General features: G+C 36.2%; 1 protein-coding gene across 1 annotated transcript in view; it reads right to left on the bottom strand.

Annotated features, from left to right (window-relative positions):
* Window positions 1-1,359: 1,359 nt before the first annotated feature.
* Window positions 1,360-22,284, bottom strand: part of LOC120527330 (sialoadhesin-like) — a 45,602-nt gene continuing 24,677 nt past the window's right edge. The window contains exons 3-9 of the mRNA XM_039750610.1: window positions 19,016-19,369; window positions 18,000-18,018; window positions 16,023-16,051; window positions 14,869-14,913; window positions 10,480-10,527; window positions 8,929-8,962; window positions 1,360-2,003 (exon numbers count right to left, since the gene is read on the bottom strand). Of these exons, the coding sequence (XP_039606544.1) occupies window positions 8,934-8,962; window positions 10,480-10,527; window positions 14,869-14,913; window positions 16,023-16,051; window positions 18,000-18,018; window positions 19,016-19,369 (524 nt within the window). The 3' untranslated portion in view covers window positions 1,360-2,003; window positions 8,929-8,933. The remainder of the gene's footprint in view (window positions 2,004-8,928; window positions 8,963-10,479; window positions 10,528-14,868; window positions 14,914-16,022; window positions 16,052-17,999; window positions 18,019-19,015; window positions 19,370-22,284) is intronic.

Raw genomic sequence — 22,284 nt, 5'->3', positions numbered from 1 at the left:
GCCACATCTACAAATGGATTACAACACACACAAACAGTGCCAGATACTTCCTCACTGAGCGTTAGTTTGTGGGCATAGGCTGATAAATTATGTTCTGCTTTGTCCATCTCAGACAAGGACACTCTGATATAGATTTTAGAACATCATTTCAATGTATTTTATTTGATATTTCTTAAGTATGCATTTATCTTAATTTATTTGTATGATATATTTGTATTCTAATGATCTAGTTATCTACCTAATATACAGTATTTCCTTTAACTTTATATAAAACTGTGATAAGCATCTGCAAGGAGGAGGTAAATGTGACTAATGAATTTCTAGGCACCCTGTGGCCTGTGAGTGGATCCCAATGCCCCAGTGCAGTGCTGGGTACACTGTGTACTGTGCTCTAAATATGGTATCACCCTTCAAGTGAGATGTAAAACCAAAGTTCTGACTCTTTGTGGTCATTAAAGACCCCTAGGCGTTCTTTGTAAAGAGTTGATCCCGATGTCCAGGCTAAATTACCCATCATGGCCTTGTCTATTCTGGCCCCTTAATCTTCCCCTGTTTCTAATTGGCAATCTCTCTCTCTCTCACCTCTTCACCAAATAATAGCTGATGTGTGGTGAGCGTACTGGCACAATAATGGCTGCTGTCACATCATTCTGATGGGTGCTACACACTGGTGGTGTTTGAAGTGGGTCCCCCCTGTCTATGTATAGTGCTTTGAGTAGTGAGAAAAGTGCATACATGTAATTAATTATTATTATTGTGTTCATTATTATTATTATTATTATTGTTCTATTTTTTCTTCTTCTTTTTCTTACTAATCTGTTTTTGTTTTATGCTGTGGATGCAGTGACTTGTCCTTAAGACCCTCATTACAATACAAGTCCTAAAAATGCCTCCAAGGGGTACTTTCCTAATAAAGCACAGGTGAAGCTACATTTTGGAGTGAAATGTAACCTCTGGTCTTGTCTGGTACAAATGATATGCAAAATTTGCCAGAAATTGGCTCAACGGTGTATATTTGTACACCAGGCAAACAAACACATACTCAGCTTTATATATTAGGTATAAACAGGTTTATTACATGAGCTGTAATTATGGCTGATATGTGCATATTTTTCAATACCATATATTCTAGTGACTCCTGTGTTCTTTATTGTCTCTGCTCCCCATAACAATGCCAGTTTTGTTTGTTTGTTTTTTAAATAAAATATTACAAAAACAAGTGACACCAAAGACTGAAAGGAGACAATGATTAGTTTTTTTTTGTTTTTATTTTTCAGAACATCTCAAACCAGAAAAAGGAAGTTAAGAAGGTCTATTTTGAAAAAAAAAATATATGCAACAAAAGACACTTTGTAACTTTTTAAAGCAAAAAAGGTTTATCACGGGGAATCCAAATGAAGGCAGCATGTCCAAAAGTTACCTTCATAATTATATTCAGGTTATTTAGTTTAATTACCTGCCATTCTGAATCAATCCCAGCTAGAAATGCCCATCCATCTTTTTTTTTTCTCTTTTCAGATTGATTTACTTTTTTTACAGGGTCCCTGAGCCTGAGCCTATCCTGCTGCAGTGGACGTAAGGCCTTTGAGATAAGCCGGGCTTAAATGGACCTCAAGAAGAATTAAACGGCTGGGATTTTATGTGCTCCACTCAAACACTCAGAGATACTTTCAGATTTGTTATTTTTTATTGTTAATTAATAAGGTACACATTAGTCATTTCATACTAGAGTACTGCACATTTGGTCTTTAACAAATATAATTTAAAAAGTGCAAAAAGTAATATTTCACAAAGTATAGTGCATTTACATATTTATAAGCTGTTTACATTAAATGTTTTTGCAGAATTTTTGTAATTTGTTGACCATCAACAAGCCCAATACTGTACAAAAAGATTGCAGATGTTACAAGCGGAGATGATGAATGGTATTCATAATTCCAATTACATGGTCTCTTCTGTGGCTACTTGAGATCCCAGCCTGCAGCTGATGACCTTGTGAGAAACTAGAAAGAGAAGAGGAGAAGAGAAAAAGGACAGACACATTTCATTACCACTTTATTTTTCATTTTAAGATCTTAGCCACTGTCATGTTCAAACAGGAATCGGACTCTTCCAATAATCTCAAATCTAAATCCTTGTTTTTTTTCAGATTGTTGACATTATTTTATACTGCTCATCTGCATTTGTGTGAAAAAGTACAGTAAGTACACTCTCTTAAAATTATACAGTTTTTAAAATCAGGCAATAACTAACAATCATCTGTTTATTATTATGTTCTGAAATGAATAAATGTAACCTCATTTAACAAAAAAAACTATTTAATTTTTCACTCTAGGCATCCACATGTTGGCTTATTTTTAAATGAATAAATAATGAAGATCTGTTACTTTTTTACATTTTACTTTTTGAGAGGCTCCTTTACTCTCTGTAGTCACTGGACACATACTGTACCTGTTCTAAGTCCTTGAATAATATTCAGTCCCTCCTGCATTCCACTTGATCACGATCAAAGCTGACCAGTTATCAGTGTTTGAATGTCAACAGTTTAACAACCTTCTGTCCTCTTTCAGATACCTCCGGGAAACCAATCCCTCTTTGTGGCAAATGTTGCTCCCCAGCAGCCATTTCCATTCTTTTTGGTTGTCTAACTTTGAAGTCATCTTTGTCCTTGCTCTGAGCTCCATAAGCTGCATTGGGTTTACTGTGAAATTCACCTTCATCTCCCCATTATTTAATTTATTAATCCCCAAGGGGGAAATTGTTCTTTCGCATGACCTTTGGAGGTCAGAGTGCAGGGTCAGCTATTGTGCAGTACCCCTGGAGCAATTTTCAGGTTAAGGGTCTTACCCAACAGAACAGGATCCCTTCTGGCAAGAATGGGATTTGAACTGCAACCTTCCAGATACCAGCAAAGATCTTTAGCCTCAGATCTGCCACTTCGCCTATCATAGATGAAGAAATACTGTAGTTTTCACTGAATCTTATATTGCTTATTGCTTCACTTCAGTGTTTCATTACTATTACAGTAACTACAATAACACTTTGCCAAATTGTATGGACACAACTTTACTTAATATTTAAATCTCACCAATGTATTAGAGGTGTATCTGCCATTGTGTTTGTTTCCTGTGTAAACTGATTGAATTATATCAATTATTTTGTCATTATTTTCCATAGTACAAAATCCCATATATCTCATTGAGTATTCGATTTTCAGTTTTATTTGAAGCTTTGCTGTGACATTTTGTACTGAGAATGTTTGAAATGTTGCGTGAATCTCAGTTGCTACAAGGTTTCTGGCTGTTATGTTAAGACTGAATTTTTTTAGGAATACTTTGTGAAAGTGTATGGTTTATAATATAACACTAGCTGTGTAAGCCAGTACTGTAAAAAGCCCGGAGTCCTAGAAACCATGGATTCTGGTACTTCAATCAATCAATTGCATCAGTTGTGCCTCCCTTGTGTATTAGCGGCTAAGCAAGTTTCTCTTTTGTCGGCAGTTTCACTTTGGCGACAGGGTCACTTTCTTTGAGTGTCATGCTGTAGCCACGCACTTCCAGGCTGCCTTGCACTTCTGCGCCAGACACACAGACACACATTTCTATAACTTCTTTATATATAAGATATTATTACAGTCGCCACTCTTCAAGGACATTAACTTACGAGATAAGTTTTATTTCTCTGATTCAATCTATTAGAAACAAGTATCTTGGAGATGTGAAGTAGAGTGATGGAGAGTACTATAGGGAATCAAACAAAAGATAGATAGATAGATAGATAGATAGATAGATAGATAGATAGATAGATAGATAGATAGATAGATAGATAGATAGATACTTTATTAATCCCAAGGGGAAATTCAAAACAAAAAAATCTGACAGTTCAAAGGGCAAAACTAATGTCAAAAGCACTAATCTGATGCTTGTCATGACCAATAGGCCATTTCTTTTCAGATTAGTGCTCAAGAATTATTTGTTCTTTTTGCCATGTCTTTTTCTGTATTTTATCAGACATGGTCCAACTGCCATGAGCAATTCAAAGGTTTAGACAGGACAATTCAGAAAGTTTCCTGCATTTATTTTTTATTTGTACCTAACCCTTGTATCAAATGCTGGAATCATTAAACTATTTACAGTATCTTTTAATAAAACAACTCACTGGATCCACAGGAATGAAAAATCGAAAAAAAAGATCTCCTTAATATGGTTTGGTTTCTCGTAAACAATGAGCTCAGGAAGAAATAAAATGGATACATTTTCTTTTTTTGTCATGCTGCTCAGATTTTTCTCCTGAGAAAAAAAACACCTTGAAATTCCAATAAGTTTCTTCTCATCTGTTTCAGCAAAGATCTCAGCAAAGTCACACAAAGAGTGCAGATTTTCCAAGTATTTTCTTGACATTTTTTTGCAATTTGTGCTCAGTAATCAATGGACAGTTGTTTGTGGTAATAGAACACTTTACTATGATTACAAAACTGTAGTCATTGCTTCTGAATAATACTATTAATTGCTCTAGTTTATATTAATGTGCTTCAACTAGAAAAAAAAGCAGGCAGTATAGCATAGTGGTTAAGAATTTAGACTTTAAACCCTGAGGTTGTCTGACCACAAGAAAATTTCTTCATCTGCCTGTGCTTCAAAAGGAAAAACAAAACCAAAGTAACTAATGGTAACTTCAATATTGTAAGTCAACTTGGATAAAGGCATAAGTCTAATAATATAAAAAAAATATTAAATATTGAAAGAGATTAAAACTAGAATACAAATTATACCATGCTTTTCAAACTACATTCTCAATTTTGACTCTTTTCATCTTAGTTGTATCTCACTTCTCCTTTTTCTCTAAAGCTATTTCTTCTAAGGAGTTTTAAGAGAAACATCTGCAACAACGTTGATTCTTCAATGAAACATAAATGAGAATCTCTTTTAAGTCTCATAAGCTATCAAAGATCAACCTTTGAGTTGTAAATTGTTCCTATAGGGTCTGCCAATTATGTCAAGATGTTTTTGTTTATTTTAACTCCAAACTGAATCCCACAACATACTTTGTCATTTTTATGATTTTTATGTGGAACTTTCATATACACAAGTGCAAATCTGGACAGATTTGTTTTAGTTTAAATTGGGTCTTTTGAATCTCTTAAAAATCAGGCAAGCAGTTGTTATTCAAGTTTAAAATAGTCTCTTGAATAACTTCTTTAAATTGTTCGCTATAGTAGTTTTTGATGTTGTTTTTTTAAGTATATATTTTAAACATTGCAACTTTACTGTTCTTATTGATTTTGCACTTTTAATTATGCTGTATCTTCACATGCATGTGTCCAATTAAAAGTGGTGTTCTTGCCTCAGATGTGATCCGAAGTGTGTTGGCTCTACATCAGATCAAAACAAAGAATGGCTTTTTAGAAGCCAGTGATATGCTGATAAAATTATATATGAATATGAAGGTTCCCCTGGTCTTACAATGAAGCATGCAATATCAAGAGAAATACTGTATGTCTCACTTAAGCCATCTATGAGCATTGCAAAGGGAAGTTATATTAGCAGGCCACATTTCAGAGATAAATAACCACTTTACTGATGCATTGTTGTTATATACTGTACTTGCATATGAGTAACATATTCCACCCTCTATAATGCTCTAGTGTGATTAAATGAGTATATGTTTGTGAATGTCATATAATGGATTGTTACTAAGTTCAAAGTTTATTCTTGGGATTAAATCACAAGGTGTAATACTATGATGAAAAAAACAGATTATAAAACAGATGGACAAAACCCAGCCACAGGGGATATACAAACCAGTGTGTTTCTTTGTGCCGGTTCCAAGCCGGGATAAATGGGGAGGGTTATGTCAGGAAGAGCATTCGGTGTAAAATTTTGCCAAATCAATATGTGGACAACAATACAAATTTCCATACCAGATCGGTCGAGCCCCGGGTTAACAACGACCGCCACCAGTACTGTTAGCCAACAGGGTGCTGACGTAAATTGGGCTACTGTTGGCTGAAGAAGCCAAAGAAGAAGAAGAAGGAGAAGAAGAAGATGGAGACGTTTCTGGAAGCAGGAGGAGGGGAGGAAAGTAAAGAGAGTGGAACTGAGGGGAGGAATTTTGAATGTTGGCAGTATGACTGGTAAGGGGAGAGAGTTAGCAGATATGATGGAGAGAAGGAAGGTTGATATATTGTGTGTGTGAGACTAAATGGAAGGGGAGTAAGGCCAGGCGGATCGGAGGTGGATGCAAATTGATCTATCATGGTGTGGATAGGAGGAGAAATGGGGTAGGGGTTATTCTGAAGGAACAGTATGTCAAGAGTGTTTTGGAGGTAAAAAGAGTGTCAGACAGAGTAATGATTATGAAGCTGGAAATTGGAGGTGTGATGATGAATGTTGTTAGTGCATATGCCCTGCAAGTTGGGTGTGCAATGGATGAGAAAGAAGATTTTTGGAGTGAGTTGGATGAAGTGGTGATTGGAACAGATTTCAATGGACATGTTGGTGAAGGGGGCAGAGGAGATGAGGAGGTGATGGGTAGGTATGGTGTCAAGGAGAGGAATGAAGGAGGTCAGATGATAGTGGATATTGCCAAAATGATGGACATGGCTCTGGTGAATATGTATTTTAAGAAGAGGGAGGAACATAGGTTGATGTACAAGAGTGGAGGAAGATGCACACGGGTAGATTACATCCTACGCAGAAGAGTCAATCTGAAGGAGATGAAAGACTGCAAAGTGGTGGCAGGGGAAAGTGTAGTTAAGCAGCATAGGATGGTGATCTGCAGGATGACGTTGGAGATCAAGAAGAGGAAGAAAGTGAGGGCAGAGCCAAGAATCAAACGGTAGAAGTTGAAAAAGGAAGGCTGCAAGGTTGAGTTTAAAGAGAAGGTGAGACAAGCACTGGGTGGTAGTAAAGAATTACCAGACAGTTGGGAAACTACAACAGATGTAGTAAGGGTGACAGCAAGAAGGGTGCTTGGTGTGACATCTGGACAGAGGAAGGAGGAAACGGAAACCTGGTGGTGGAATGGGGAAGTACAGGAGAGTATACAGAGGAAGAGGATGGCAAAGAAGAAGTGGGATAGTCAGAGAGATGCAGAAAGTAGACAAGAGTACAAGGAGATAAGGCGCAAGGTGAAGAGAGAGGTGGAGAAGGGTAAAGAAAAAGCGTATGATGACTTGTATGAGAGGCTGGACACTAAGAAGGAAGAAAAGGACCTGTACCGATTGGCTAGACAGAGGGACCGAGCTGGGAAAGATGTGCAGCAGGTTAGGGTAATAAAGGATAAAGATGGAAACGTACTCACAAGCGAGGAGAGTGTGTTGAGCAGATGAAAAAAGTACTTTGAGAGTTGTCAGTAGAGTTTTTAACCAAATTGTTTAATGGAATCTTGGAAAGTTAGAGGATGCCTGAGGAGTGGAGAAGAAGTGTACTGGTGCCAATATTTAAGAATAAGGGGGATGTGCAGAGGTGTAGTAACTACAGGGGGATAAAATTTGATGAGCCACAGCATGAAGTTATGGAAAAGAGTAGTGGAAGCTAGGTTAAGAAGTGAGGTGACGATTAGTGAGCAGCAGTATGGTATCATGCCAAGAAACAGCACCACAGATGTGATGTTTGCTTTGATGGTGTTGATGGAGAAGTATAGATAAGGCCAGAAGGAGTGGCATTGCATCTTTGTGGACCTGGAGAAAGCATATGACAGGGTGCCTCGAGAGGAGCTGTGGTATTGTATGAGGAAGTCGGGAGTGGCAGAGAAGTATGTAAGAGTGGTACAGGATATGTACGAGGAAAGCGTCACAGTGGTGAGGTCTGTGGTAGGAGTGACGGATCCATTCAAGGTGGAGGTGAGATTACATCAGGGCCCAAATAAGAGCCCTTTCTTATTTGCAATGGTGATGGACAGGTTGACAGATGAGATTAGACAGGAGTCCTCGTGGACTATGATGTTTGCTGATGACATTGTGATCTGTAGCGATAGTAGGGAGCAGGCTGAGGAGACCCTGTAGAGGTGGAGATATGCTCTAGAGAGGACAGGAATGAAGGTCAGTAGGAACAAGACAGAATACATGTGTATAAATGAGAGAGGGGTCAGTGAAATGGTGAGGACGCAGGGAGTAGATTCAGCGAAGGTGGATGAGTTTAAGTACATGGGATCAACAATACAGAGTAATGGGGATTGTGGAAGAGAGCTGAAAAAGGGAGTGCAGGCAGGGTAAAATGGGTGGAGAAGAGTGTCAGGAGTGATTTGTGACAGACAGAAATCAGCAAGAGTGAAAGGTAAGGTCTACAGGATGGTAGTGAGACGAGCTATGTCATGTGAGTTGGAGACAGTGGAACTGACCAGAAAGCAGGAGACAGAGCTGGAGGTAGCACAGTTAAAGATGCTAAGATTTGCATTGGGTTTGAGGAGGATGGATAGGATTAGAAATGAGTTTATTAGAGGGTCAGCTCTAGAGGAACGGTTGGGAGACAAAGTCAGTGGTTTGGACATGTGCAGAGGAGAGATACTAAGTATATTGGGAGAAGGATGCTAAGGATAGAGCTGCCAGGGAAGAGGAAAAGAGGAAGGCCTAAGAGAAGGTTTATGGATGTGGTGAGAGAGGACATGCAGGTGATGGGTGTAACAGAGCAAGATGCAGAGGACAGAAAGATATGGAAGAAGAGGATCCACTGTGGCAACCCCTAACGGGAGCAGCCGAAAGAAGAAGAAGAAGATAAAACAGATGGACAAATGAGGTTCTTATTTAAACTATGCATTACTACTGACAGTCAAAAGTATAAATGTTTTAAATAATTTCTTGAAATTTATAATTTATTGTAATGAAATTAGAAATTAGAGCATTAGGCATACTTCATATTTTCTTTGTTATATATTTTGCACTCATGTCCTACAAGCTTATAACTGGACATAAAAAGTTTTCATACTTACACTTCTTACATGGTAACAGTAGAATAAATAGTATCTGGGAAAAAAAAAAAACTGTTATATGATTTCTTGACTATTACTCAACTTTCCCATCAATCCATCTAATTTCAAACCTGCTTAATACGTTTATTGTTCACAGAGAACTGAACATGTCCTGGTATTGAAGGGGCAAAGTAGGAAGCAACTCTCTGTAAGACAGAAGCCCAATGTACAGCAACCATTTTAGAGTTGTCAATGAATTAAACAAACTCATGAGTCTGGGATGTGAGAGAAAACACAGAGCAGCCAAAGTAATGAGGCAGCAATGTGAACAAACTGCTCCACTGTGCTATTCTATTTTTAAAATTGTTCTGATAAAAGATACTTTTATTCTCCGTGATTGTACTGAGCCAATCTGGGAGGACATTTCACACCTTTATATTTTTAATGGCTGTTACTAAATTTTTAATATAAGAGAAAACAGATGTGACTAATATACTACAGAAGAAATAACTCGCATAATAAATTAATTTGTTCCATCAAGTTACATTTGTTGTATGCATACAAATACCTGAAGATTATTGTGACAAGAAGGAATAACCAAGACACGATTTGTAAAAACAGCAGGGTGAAGGTCTGGATGAAGCAGATCTAAAACTTGAAAAACATGAAGACTATATGTCTTATTTAGAAGAATACTCGGAAACAAGGTCTAACCCTAATTTTTACCCGACTAGATTATTATAATGCGATCCTATCAGATCTACCAAAAAAGATTTAAATCAGTTGTAAAACACAGCAGCAAGAACTTCAATGAAAAATAGTAATTTAGTTTCTATCTTAATTTTTTTGAGCTTAAAACATTTTCCTTGTGTTTCCTTCTGGTGCTATTTTACATTTTGAACATCGAGTATTTTAAATACATGTTTTATTAAGTCATTTTTTTATTGGTTAATATTTTTTAACCAATTTGCTTTTGCAATTTCTTCACAATGTCATCTCATTTTATGGGAGTTGCCATTTGGAGTCACTGTTGGTAAGATACATACTTATAGCCCATTAGAATCCTTACTTAGTTATCATGCTTGTGGTATTTTGTAATTATCTTTCCTAATTGATTTCCTAGCTTTGTAGTTTATTTTTTAATTGATGATTAATGCCACCTATGCTATATGCATGAATTAGGCAAGCCATATTAAACACAGGTTATTAATGACTACAGGCGCTTATTCTAACCAGTTCTTGTTTTTTTCAGGAAAATCCTCCTTCTTAATCAAGCTCTTTAATTATATCAACTGTCCTGTCTTTCTGTGGCTTAGCCGTCTTCCTGTATGCTAAGTCAGATATTATTAATAGTGCAGTTTTACGTCACAGGCTGGCTAAGAGTCATGCTGTTAGACTGCGGTTTAATGGCTAACGTCTTTGTCACTAAGCTGGTGTCACAAAAACCTGTTTAACTCAAACCTAGGATTCTGCAAACATTTACGTCAAGTCTAGGGTTTGTCTCCATTCTCAAACATCTCTTTTAAAAATAAACACATTCATGTTTTTATGAACTGTACAGAATTATTTTACCTTTTTTGCCATTGTCTTTAATCTCAGAATAATAAATGTCATTTGTAGCTGAAAAAAAAAGCAGTAATAATTAATACTTTTGAGTTTTGAAATCCAAATCATTTGACAGTAAACCCACACTGTGGACACAGCATTAATATTCATGATATACAGCAGCACACCTTGGCAAATATGCATAAGTAATATATTTTCAAACATGTCCTTCTGACTCATATTCACATATGTCCTCTGTGTAAGATACATACACATACATCTACTACAAGGCAAACTTCACAAGTGACAAGACCAGGACTATCTCTCAGTTTTCACTAATTTATAAAAAATACTTCTGAAATCATGTTAGGTGTGCCAAAACATACACTAAATGTACATTTCATGGCATGCCATGTTATGGCACTCTGGACTGGTACAGATTACATTTCCTGATCTTGTTTCTGATTAATGCAGAGCCCCAGGCACGTCATGTCTTCTCCACTTGTCCCATTGCTACAGTGTGCAGTTTGTGTGCAACAACAGAGTTTAGTTATTTAACTTTAGTATTTCTATTTGCAATATAAAAACTAAGACATTGCACTGCCAATGTCAATATTTGTTGTGTTCAAACTTGTGATTGTGTTTTGTGTCTGTTGACAAGGAAAACATGTAGAAGAACAGCAAACAAGCTTTTGTGCCACAAAAGTCAAGTGATATGAGCTTCCTTCAAATGGAAATCCAAATCTGAGACTGAGACTTTTCCTAAACTCAAAAAGCCACAAAAAATCAAATTAGTATATTAATTCATTAAATAAGTCAAAAGGTGAAATTCAAAATATTGTACCGTCCCAGCCAGGTTTAAGCCTTTTTTTTGAGTGACTGTTGGGTTCAATTGAGGGAGGGTGGAGTACAGCAAGGAAGACTGACAGTGGGGTATTGATTGATGCGGTAAGGGGGGCATTTACCTGGACCCGGGGCGGGAGGAGGGGTTGGAGAGGGTGCTAGAAGGTTGTCTTTGGGGTTACAAAGTCGGCGTTCTTTTTCTTGATTGTTCAAGTAAAACTTTTGTGAGACTTTACTATGTCTGTCTGCTTTTTTTTTTTTACTTCTTCTTTTCTTGAGCCTGACGTGGAGGTCGCTACAATATGAATAAGTATTATTCAAATCATTTAGGCTGAGCAACCCCTTCTAAAATAAAAAAATAATTTGGACAAAAATTAGGAACCTGAAATAAAGCAAGAGGACAAAACAGAGAGCTGAACACATTCTAAACTGAAATAAAAATAGGCAAGGAATTAATTCACATTAACAAAGACAGAAATTCTAATCATTGTCTAAAATGCGCAGCTAAAGGTGCAAACCACAAAATACACATACCAAAAAGTCCCAAAACGAAAATATAAAAACTATTACAGAAATTATTTGACTAGAAATCAGCAAGAGAAAAGGCTTAATTAATCTTTGTAAAGGAGGGCCTAAAGGGGCCAAAAGCACAGCAGTCATAAACTAACTAATGCCACAGCACTTAAGCTGTAGCAGCACTCGCCTTACATCGTCCTCATTCAGTGCTTGGTGCACCTGAGAAAATCCCGGTAGCAGCCAAATCCTAATGAAGTTGACAACATGGAAAGTTACGGGTTTGGGGTTAAAAACGGAAAAAAAAGTGAAGAGGGCAACAGTAATGATAAGAATTTGAAAACTTGTGTGCTCTCATTTTTTGTCGTAGATACATTTTTTCTGTTCATCAAACTTTAATATTTCATGACCCAAAGTGACAGCTTCATTTTCTTATGTCTGTTTATATTTAACATCTTCGTTCAAGAAATATTATTTTGTTAGTTTCTTCTTAAGTGCATCACTCAGCCTTTTTTGAATTCCAGGGGGTAGTTAATTAAGGAGCACTTGCCTGGAGACTCCATGATGCTGGTCATGAAGGCTTGCTTCTAAATTCAAGTGCACCACTATTACTCCTTTCTCTGAGATTAATGATTTGAACTGTGAACAAGTGTTGGTCTAGTTCTTTGAGTTCTGATTTTCTTGTAACACCTCGTAGCTTTCCATTTGTCAATTAGATTGTCAGCCTTAGCATTGAATTATTGCGCATTTGTTAACAACTCCTGGCAAACCTTGTATTGATTACAATAATAGCAAAGTCCATCTGGTTTTTGATGGCAATCCACAGTCTCTTTAGAAACCAGATTGTTGAAATTACTGTCTGCTGGTTGGCTGAGCACTCATGTCAAGCATAACAGGTAAGGACATGAAGGAAAATGAAAAACACAAAAGAAAATGATGCAGCAAAGAATTACTACAGTCAACACCATGCTTTGATTGAGAGGCAAGCTCAAAGAATAGATTTAGATGATTAATTTTATTATTAAACTAATTCTTCCAATTTTCATGTAGTACAGTGTTATTAGAACAGAAATTGGGTCATTTTTGGTGCCAATGCTTGAAAATGTTTTCTATTTAAATTAATTGTAACTTGGTGTTTGAGTTTTGAAAATTCACTTTTTAAAATGGGTTTTTCAGAAATGGACTAGCTTCCTCCTAAAGGTGGGGAGCCCGCATCTCTCTCTTAGTAGTGCCTGCCCCACTGAATCAAGGTTCAATCATGAAGATGTCCAGCTTATGCTGAATGTCACTGCTTTAAGTTGCCGTTACTTGTCTCATACTTTAGCGATTGTAATACAACTTACATGCAAAAAGAAGGAAGTCTGAATGATTTTAAGTTTGTAAGATTCTTTATTTGACCATATCTACAATGGAAGGTGACATGGTGGCACATTGGTAGCACTGCTGCCTTGCAAAAAGAGACTGGGTTCAAGTCCAAGGGTTCTCCCTTGCTTGTATTTTGCATGTGCTTCTAGTGTGCTGTTGGGTTTCCTCTGACAGTCCAAAATCATGCATGTTAGGTGGATTGGCAATACTAAATTGTCTTCGACGTGTATGCGTTCACCTGTCTAATGCTTGCTGGAATAGACTCCATCTTGCCTGCTTCAGATAAGAAGGTTTTAAAAAAAATAGATACACACACACACACACATATATATATATATATATATATATATATATATATATATATATATATATATATATATAAAACAGGTAGACCCAATAACATTTACTTTACTTAACTACTCATAATATTTGATATTTTAAAAACTTCTACTTGAGTAGTTTGTTCATTGTAAATTTTCACTTTTGCTTGTAACTTTTCAGAAAGGCATCTCTACCTTTACTCGAGTATGGCTATTGAGTAGTGCAAAACAGCAACCAATACATATTTCCAAGATATTAACATTGTGTATTCAATATCCCTGAACATTTTTATGCACCATCTGTTAATAATAATAATAACAATAGTAATAATAATAATACATTTTATTTATCTGTTGGGTTTAATGTTAAAATGCAAGGATTTGTACAGATAATGACATTTAAACTTAAGATGCAGTTTAACTCTGTGCAGTTGATGACTTATAGCTTTGCATACCATTTTACTTTCTCCATATGGATAAACAGGGTTTTAGTTATCTTTATAATTTGTCTACAGTGTGTCAAGCGTGATATCTATTTATGCATCACAGTCATGCATAACTCAAATGCTTCGATTATAATAAGTAAATCCTTGTTCAAGGAAACTATCATTTTATTGAGTACAACTTCCATTTTCTATTGGAAACTACTCTAAAAGTTCTCCTTTCAAAAAAAAAAAAATACAGGATTAAAAGATCCAAAGATTTTGCTGATGATTACAACTATAACAACATATCTGATGAAGGTTTTACCATTTATGATAATGAAAATTCATTTTTTAACAAGTATTTGTTTTAGTATTAAACATAGTAAGTATTTGTTTGAAATGTTTTTGAACAACTGAAGAAATTATCAAGTCAACGCTGAGCAGATCTATTATGTCTTCCTGGTGATAACACCATCCATTATTTAAATTGTGTTTACTGCTGACAAATGAGTATTGATGTTAGTATTGTTAGTTATTAAATTTGGAACACATTACATAGATATATTACTGATAGGATTGGTTGTATTTGTTCTGTGATCCTTATCGTATTGAAGTTTATTGTCAAAAGGCTACATTTGCTCAGAGACTGACATATGCAGAAAAAATGGAACTTTTACTGGTGAAGCTCTGACTTGTATAATGGAACATAGTACATGTGTTTTTAAAGTTTCAGCACGCATCAGTCAACTGATATTTAGTCAATAGTGAATCATTAGTGGCATAGAAATACACAGGTTTCGTAATGTCAACTGTTAAACCAGAGTTGTACAAGCTAATTTATTAATAAGCAAACTTGAGCTATAGTTCTATTATTTCTCTAAACCATACTGTTCTCCCCAAACATTAAACTATACACATTCAAGCATTTGTTGATTTGCAAAAATATTTACCTGTTTGCACATTGTTCAAAATCTCTGAGTAGTAAGTCATATCATCTGGAAATGAAATATAATGAATACAGAATTACTAATTCCTCACTGTGTTTTTCATGCACATCTCCAATCTTAGTCATCTTTAGTTTTTAATATAAAAATAATTTTAAGATCTAATTGAAGCTGCCAGACATTATGGTTCAAAATGCACTGCTTCATAATGCACTGGTAAAAGGCCAATAGCTTAGTGAGATTTAATCACATATTATAGGTTCTAATATCTCTGTTTGCTTATATATTGCTAGTCTCCAAGTTAATCTTCTAAACTGCATATGATCAATGCAAGAGGACCCCAGGAGGATCTTTTTCTTACTCATTCCGTGCCTAATCAAAATAAAATGACAAAATGTTATTACTGAGGGAGGTTAGGAAATGCACTAGTATGACTTCATCCTGAAATACTGGGTGGAATACGTGGTCTTTATATTAAAAACAGACATAGCAGCACTTTAGAAGGTCCAGAGAATAGCAACTAGGCTAATTCCACAACTCCGAAGCATGAGCTGTGATGACAGATTGAAAAAGCCAAACCTTATCTGTTTAGGCAAACAGAGATTACAAGATGACATGATAGAAGGGTTCAAAATTATGAAGGGAATCCACAGAGTGGATGCCAGCTGTTACTTTAAAATGAGTTCTTCAAGAACACAGGGACACCGTTGAAAACTGGTTAAGGGTAAATTTGGCATAAATGCTTGGAAGTTTTTCTTCACACAAAGAATCAGTGAGACACAGAACAAGTAACCCAATGCGCTAGACATTACTATTTTGGAGACTTTTAAAACTTGATTGACTTATGAAATTAAGTGAATACACCTTCACATCTTATTTGGATTGACTAGCCAGTTTTTGTAAAGTACAAAGTAACAAAGTAATTGTTCTAATATTCTCATGATGGTATATACAGTAAACTGTAATTTAACAGGTCTTTAGGTCATTAAATCATTGTTTTCTGGAAAAAATATTGAATGTGGCAATTCTTAATGTGCCTTTTTATAAATAATTACCACAATTAGCTCCAAAAAGTCGTACTTGAAAGCACAGATTATTTCTAAGAATGAGCCTCTAATACAAATGATACCATGGCCATAAAATTAAAAAGAATAAAATACCTTTTACAGGAGAAGGGTCTGCTGGTGAGCTGCCAAAAATAAAATTGAAAACTCTTTTAGTATTTAGCTCTTTATGTACACTTTCTTAATTGGAATAAAATATAAATTAGCAGCATTTAAATGATAGTGATAAAATTTCTTGATAAGTGCTTGTATTAGGACTGTTTTGGCCCATTAATTTGTCCTAAGAAACCAACCAGTTATAAAAAAGAAGATTTTCCTAAATGTTAAATGATAGCAAAGGGAAAGGGAGGGGGCATACAACATTACATGATTATACCTGTTTAATTTGGCACAGCTCTTTCTGTAAGCTTTTTTTAAAAATTAAAAAAATTCTGGTTAAATTGAAACATAATGAAAACCAGAAGGGGAAGAGAGTTCAAGGTGTAAGTGTAATGTGAATTGGACTATTACAAATGCTATCTGACCTCTCCAGCTCATTCTATATGCAGCTACTTGACTTGTGTTGTAATGGTACAAACAACAGGAGAAAACAGGTCAAGGGTTGGGGAATTACCCATATAATCTCAGTGGTCCTGAGTGATTTGCTAGACTGATACCACGGTCAAAATTTATAATTACAGGAATTTGACAGAAAGAGTAGCATCCACGGTTCTTTTATATCAACAAACAGGAAATGGGCTTTAGTCTGGGAGGAAATGATGTCAATGTGTGTAGCCAGAATTTAGGTCATTGTTCTGGGGCCGATAGTGAAGTCATCAAAGAGGGACCAAAGGAAGAGTCTTCAGGGAAGCAGGAAGTGGTGCTATTGTGTGTGCTCAGAGGATGGAATGTATTTGTTAGTCTTCTGGTTTTCTGTAGGTAGAAAAAAAATGCATTAACACTCCAGTCCAGTCCTCTATCTTTTGTTCTTTCACGCTCATTTAGGCCCTTCGACAGCCCCGTAAGCACATGTGTGTGACAGTGTAAATTCTACCTATCTGATTTAATTGCCACAAGTTTGCAATTGTCACTAGGATCCACTTCAAACCTATACTCTTTACTATCACCTAAAGGTTCTTGCATTGCTAAGCTCCTCAATGCCTCCAGTCTGAGCTCTCCTATACTTACATTAGAGATATTGAAATTTTACTTAAGCTTTCGCACTCATGCTGTAAAATGGTATAAACATCTTAGCTGTTCAATTACTTTCAATTTTATTGCCCCCAAGAAGAAAATTTAATTTAATTAAGAAAAAAAATATTCAGGAAGATTTCCCTTGTTTCTGACTATCCTATATTGAGGACTGGGCATTTAAACACATCCAGCAGCTACAAATAAAGGAACACTCCGTGTCCCATGGTGTCCTAGCAAACAGTTTCTGGTATTCTCACACCTACAGTATGTAGTGCAAAAGTGGAGAAACACATTTTGCATGATTATTTTTCTAACTGGGTTTAACTCTGGCCCAGTAATTAGTGTTGTTTCCTCACTCTTTCAGATTTAAGTCTATCCATATCTCTTTGTGTACAGTTTGCACATTCTCCCTGTGTCTGTGTGGGTTTTTTTTCCTCCAGCAGTGCGCTCTTAGTCTAAGATTGTTTCCTGCCTTTCTTGTAATGCTGTTATAATAGGCTCTGTCTGCCCAGTACCCACAAGCCTGATTTGTGGTTAACTTAGTTCATAAAATTGATGGTTGAAAAGAGGAGTGTGCGTATGCAAGGATGTCTACACTCACTCCTGCTGCCCTGCAAGCCCAGCAAAATCATAAATTCTGAAATCTCTGCCACACACTTTTGTGCAAATTATAGTAACCAATAATGGTCAAATGACTGGTATTATTTGTTCTTTTGTTATGCTACCTGACAGGTGTGAAACTGCCTAACAATAGATTCATGACATTCTTATTTGAAAATGTTAAATTAAAATAAAAAAAAGAATTTAACAGTTTTATTTAATTAAAATTGATACTCTCCCTCCCTTTAATAGTGTATGCTATCATAAGTAGCAATTAATTGATCAGATGTAAATTCTTACCTTGATGCTTTTTTTGCCCCTGTAAATTATGAATGTTAGAAAGACATTAGTCTCACACAAACACACACAGCTTACCTAATATAACAGAAGAATGCTAATCAATAGCAAGATGTAAGACCACTGTCTTTTAGAACTGATCACAAATACACTTTTGATAACTAGATTTAAGAAACTGCCACACCCAACAAGTTACTTTTGTAAGTTGTAAGTGTTATATGATTAGTAGGTGAACAGTGAGTAGCAGATGTTAAGGAAGACTTATAAACTGAATGGCAACAGGCCATTGGAAACATAGGCCTTGTAAAGTCAATGAATGCTTAATACATTTGCATTTGAAAATGTATTTGATCACCAATATAATATGACTAGGTGGGCAGTTGTTAAAACTTTTTGTAGCACAATGCCCTTTTTGGTATGTTACCAGTTAGTGGGTCCTACATGTAGCACAGACCCCCAAAAATATATACTGCTCTATGTTACTGGTCTATGTCCTTAGTTAGAGTATTTACTCACTCGTTTTAGTTCTAAAGAATTTGTTGGCAACAATCCCATGCATGTTATAGTATTTTAATCAATATAATGGCACCACATTGTCCTGTGGTAGTAATCTCAGCCATCAAGCTCTAGAACTTTAGGTGAGATTACTGTGTTTTCATCAATTGCTTTACTCTTATAGCTGTGCTGAGATGTCCCAGAAGCTAAGCAGAGGTCACATTACATTGGTGAGTTTGGGAATTCCAGGAAAAAAAAATACTGTCAAAATATTCAAAGACTCAACAAAAAGGATTTGTGGGTGGACTAGCTACAGATTGTACTCTAAATTTTAATAACAGATATAAAACTGCTATAAACGTTGCATCATCCTTTAATTTGCTTTGACATGTGCACCATGTACTGTACTTGAGTTTCCAGGCAACAAATTCATTTACAGTATATGTGGACATTTTGGCATCACTCTGCAACATTCAAAATAAACAAAACCTACCAAATTAGTTAAACCTACACAAGAGGCTTACCTTTAAACTTCCAGTAGACTAAGCAAGCCAACAGCAAAAAAATTAATATGAAAACTGTAAGTATTATGAAAACTGAATGAGGAATTCCAACATAAACTGTTTTTTGTTGTGTTCCAATTTGGTTTGTAGCATTGCAAATGTACTGTTGACCAGTTGGATTCTGAATCTCTCCCCTTATTTGAAATTCATTTGCCGTGTGGATGGTTAGGTTCTCAGCCTGATATTTCTGCCCTGTCTGTGCCAATTCGAAGTTCAATGTCAGATTGGGCAGTGGGTTTCCTTCAGCCAGGCAGACAACTTCTGTAGGTCTGAAAAACTCATAAGTAACGTCCAATTTCAAAATTTCAGGAGATCCTGGAAAAATAAGAGAATCAGAAGGTGAAGGGGAAATAAATCAAGTGAGATATTATGACTTGCATTGTTTGAATCAAACAAGCTAGGCTTTTGATTACTCACAAAACCAGTATTTTGAACACACTGAATATTTAGGTGTGTATTAAATGCAAAAAGTTGTGTTAACAACACTCTATCGATGAGTCTTTATGAAGGTGCACGACTTCAACCAGGGCACTTTAGATGGAACAAACTTCTAATGGCAGGTTAATTTTGTGGGTAAAACAACCTGGACATGCTGTATTCAAATGTTAAGGCCTTTAAATGTACATCTGGACAGGTCTGACCATCTTTCTGCCACTTACACACCTGTTATGGACTGCAACAGCAACTCTCTATTATCTAAGCTACAAGTTGTTATGTGTGTTTGGGGGGTTGCTGTTAGTTTAATATAATGTTTATGTATTCTGTAAAGTTTTAATTTCACCTTGGAGGCATATCTATCTATCTATCTTAGAATTACTGAGCGTTTCCTTTCTTGAGCTGCCTAAGGACCTAACACATGTTGTAAAGCTGATGGTGATATTAGCCTTCCCATCAAGTGCATGAGGAGGATTGCATTTGTTTGTGCACTGTGGTGAACTGTTTTATACATGTAAGGCTCTTGTAGGGCTTCACTCATACTCTTTATCCAAATTTGATTATGTGGGTATGAAACCGAGTGGGGCAGTGTAATGATCAGTGCTGCTGCTTCACAGAGTCCTAAGTTGGTCCCCTAGTTTCTAGTTTCTGTCTGTGTGGAATTAATAATTTCTTCTCATTATTGTGTGGGCTTTCTTCAGGTAGTATGCTTTTTCTTCCACATCCCATAGGCATACGTGTTAGGTTAATGTTTGATTCTGCTAAAGTTAAACTGCTATTAGAAAAAGCAGTCTTGACCAGACAGTGCTGAAAAACTACATACGGTACCTCTTTCTTAACTTTCTTTTCTTGGCAAAATTACTGAGAAAGTAGTGGACCTTCAGATGAATAATTATCTTACTATACGTGGTATTAATGAAAATTCCATTCTGTATTCAGAACCTTTCATAGGAGTCCCCTAAATACCTCAGAGTTAAAAAGCATTCAATTAACTTTTTTTGTTTTTGTTCATCTTCATCGCAGTCTGGCCTTTGATACTGTTGAACATTAAAGTTTACTTGATTATTTGCAACACAGAGTGAGACTACTGGGATCTGTTTTTAGACTGGTGCAAGTCATAACTTTGTGGTCGTAACTCTTTTGTTGTATTGGGCGTTTATTCCTCAAAAACCTTGCTGTGTCCTCCAGGGATTAATTTATTGCCCATTGATATTTAATTTACCTGTGCCAACGTTGCCTTGTGTTATTCCAAGGTGTGTTCCCCGGCTTACATTTATTTTCTTTTTTTGTCTTTTTTGTTCATTGTAAGGTATTACTTTTCAAAAATTCACTGTATTTATGTTCTTTACGTTTTCATTGTTTGTTTATTATTTATTATTCATGTACTTAGTAGTGTTCTTGTATGGCCTTTGTATTTTGTGCGTGGATCCCAAAGAGACGTGTCCACCTTTAAGTCACTGCTAAGGGATCGCCCTGTTCTTATAAAGGCAGACTGAGAAACAAGTCCCTTTGTGGTTGATTTTTTGTTTTTAAGAATGATTTGTGAGTATGATTTTTTTTTTCCTGATTTCTGAGTTTTGTTTCTGTTGATTTATGGGACTTAAATGGGATTTTTGGCAAACCCTTTTTGTCTTTTCTGCCATTTTTTAAATTTGTGTGCCTGTCTTGTACAAAGAATATACTAATTTAAATATCTTTATTTAAAAAGATGTTGCTTGGTGTTGTAGTTCTTAGTCAAAGGTTTTATAGTTTCCTTGCCTAGTTTTTCTGGCCTATATCCCATTTGGAATATTCTAATTTCTAATTTCCATTTTTTTTTTTTTTTTTGCTGTTTACACTTCCTTAAAAAGATTGCCATACATTAATGCTTCAATGACATGTTCAGGGCTCCAGTGTGGTAAGCAATACCACGCTGAGTCAAGAGGGGTGCTAAGAACTTGTTGTTTTTAGAGGGATCTCAGCCAGATTGACTGCAGAGTTCCTGCTTTCTCCGAGGTAAACTATAAAGACCTGAAAGCAACAGGAAGTGGGCATTCATTAAGGGCCCATGGCTGACAATGATGGAGTCAGAACTTACTTCAACCACCTTGTGTTTGCTCACAGTTGAAGCTGTTATTTTGCACCCACATGCGCTCTTTTCTTTGCTCTTTTTCAATTCACCACCAATAATCAGGGTTACCAAGCCTTCATTTTTACTTTTCTTTTGATATACGAGGTGTGGCAGAAAAGTAATGAGACTGGCAACACTGCAAGCGATCTGGCAACGCTGCGCTGTTCTCCTTGATAGAGCACGTGTATCAGTACCCTCTCATAGCTCAGTGCGAGTTTCAACTCCTTCCGTTAACTACGTGATTTTTGTGACTGCTATTAGCGAAGTTGTGTTTTTGGTTGTGCATCACGCAAAATGGAACAGCGGAATTTGGAGCAACATTGTGCCATTAAACGGCAAGTGTGACGTTTGAAAAGTTAAAACAGGCCTATGGGGATTCTTTATCCCGAGCTCAAGTTTTTCGCTGGCACAAATCATTTTTGGAAGGCAGAAAACACGTTGAAGATGAACACCGTTCAGGGAGGACTTCAACTTCGAAAACCAATGAAAACATCGAATGTGTGAACACTCTTGTGAGATCAGACCGTCGTTTAACATTAAGAATGTTGAGTGAACAATTAAATTTGAACAGATTTACCGTTCATCAAATTTTGACTGAACATTTGCACATGCGAAAGGTCTGTGCCAAAATGGTGCCGAAAAACTGCCCTCTCCATAACAGAATTTTTGACCTCAAAAGGCATTC

The sequence above is a fragment of the Polypterus senegalus genome, chromosome 4, assembly GCF_016835505.1.
Source record: "Polypterus senegalus isolate Bchr_013 chromosome 4, ASM1683550v1, whole genome shotgun sequence".
NCBI lineage: Eukaryota > Metazoa > Chordata > Cladistia > Polypteriformes > Polypteridae > Polypterus > Polypterus senegalus.
This window is presented reverse-complemented; position numbering and strand designations above follow the sequence as displayed.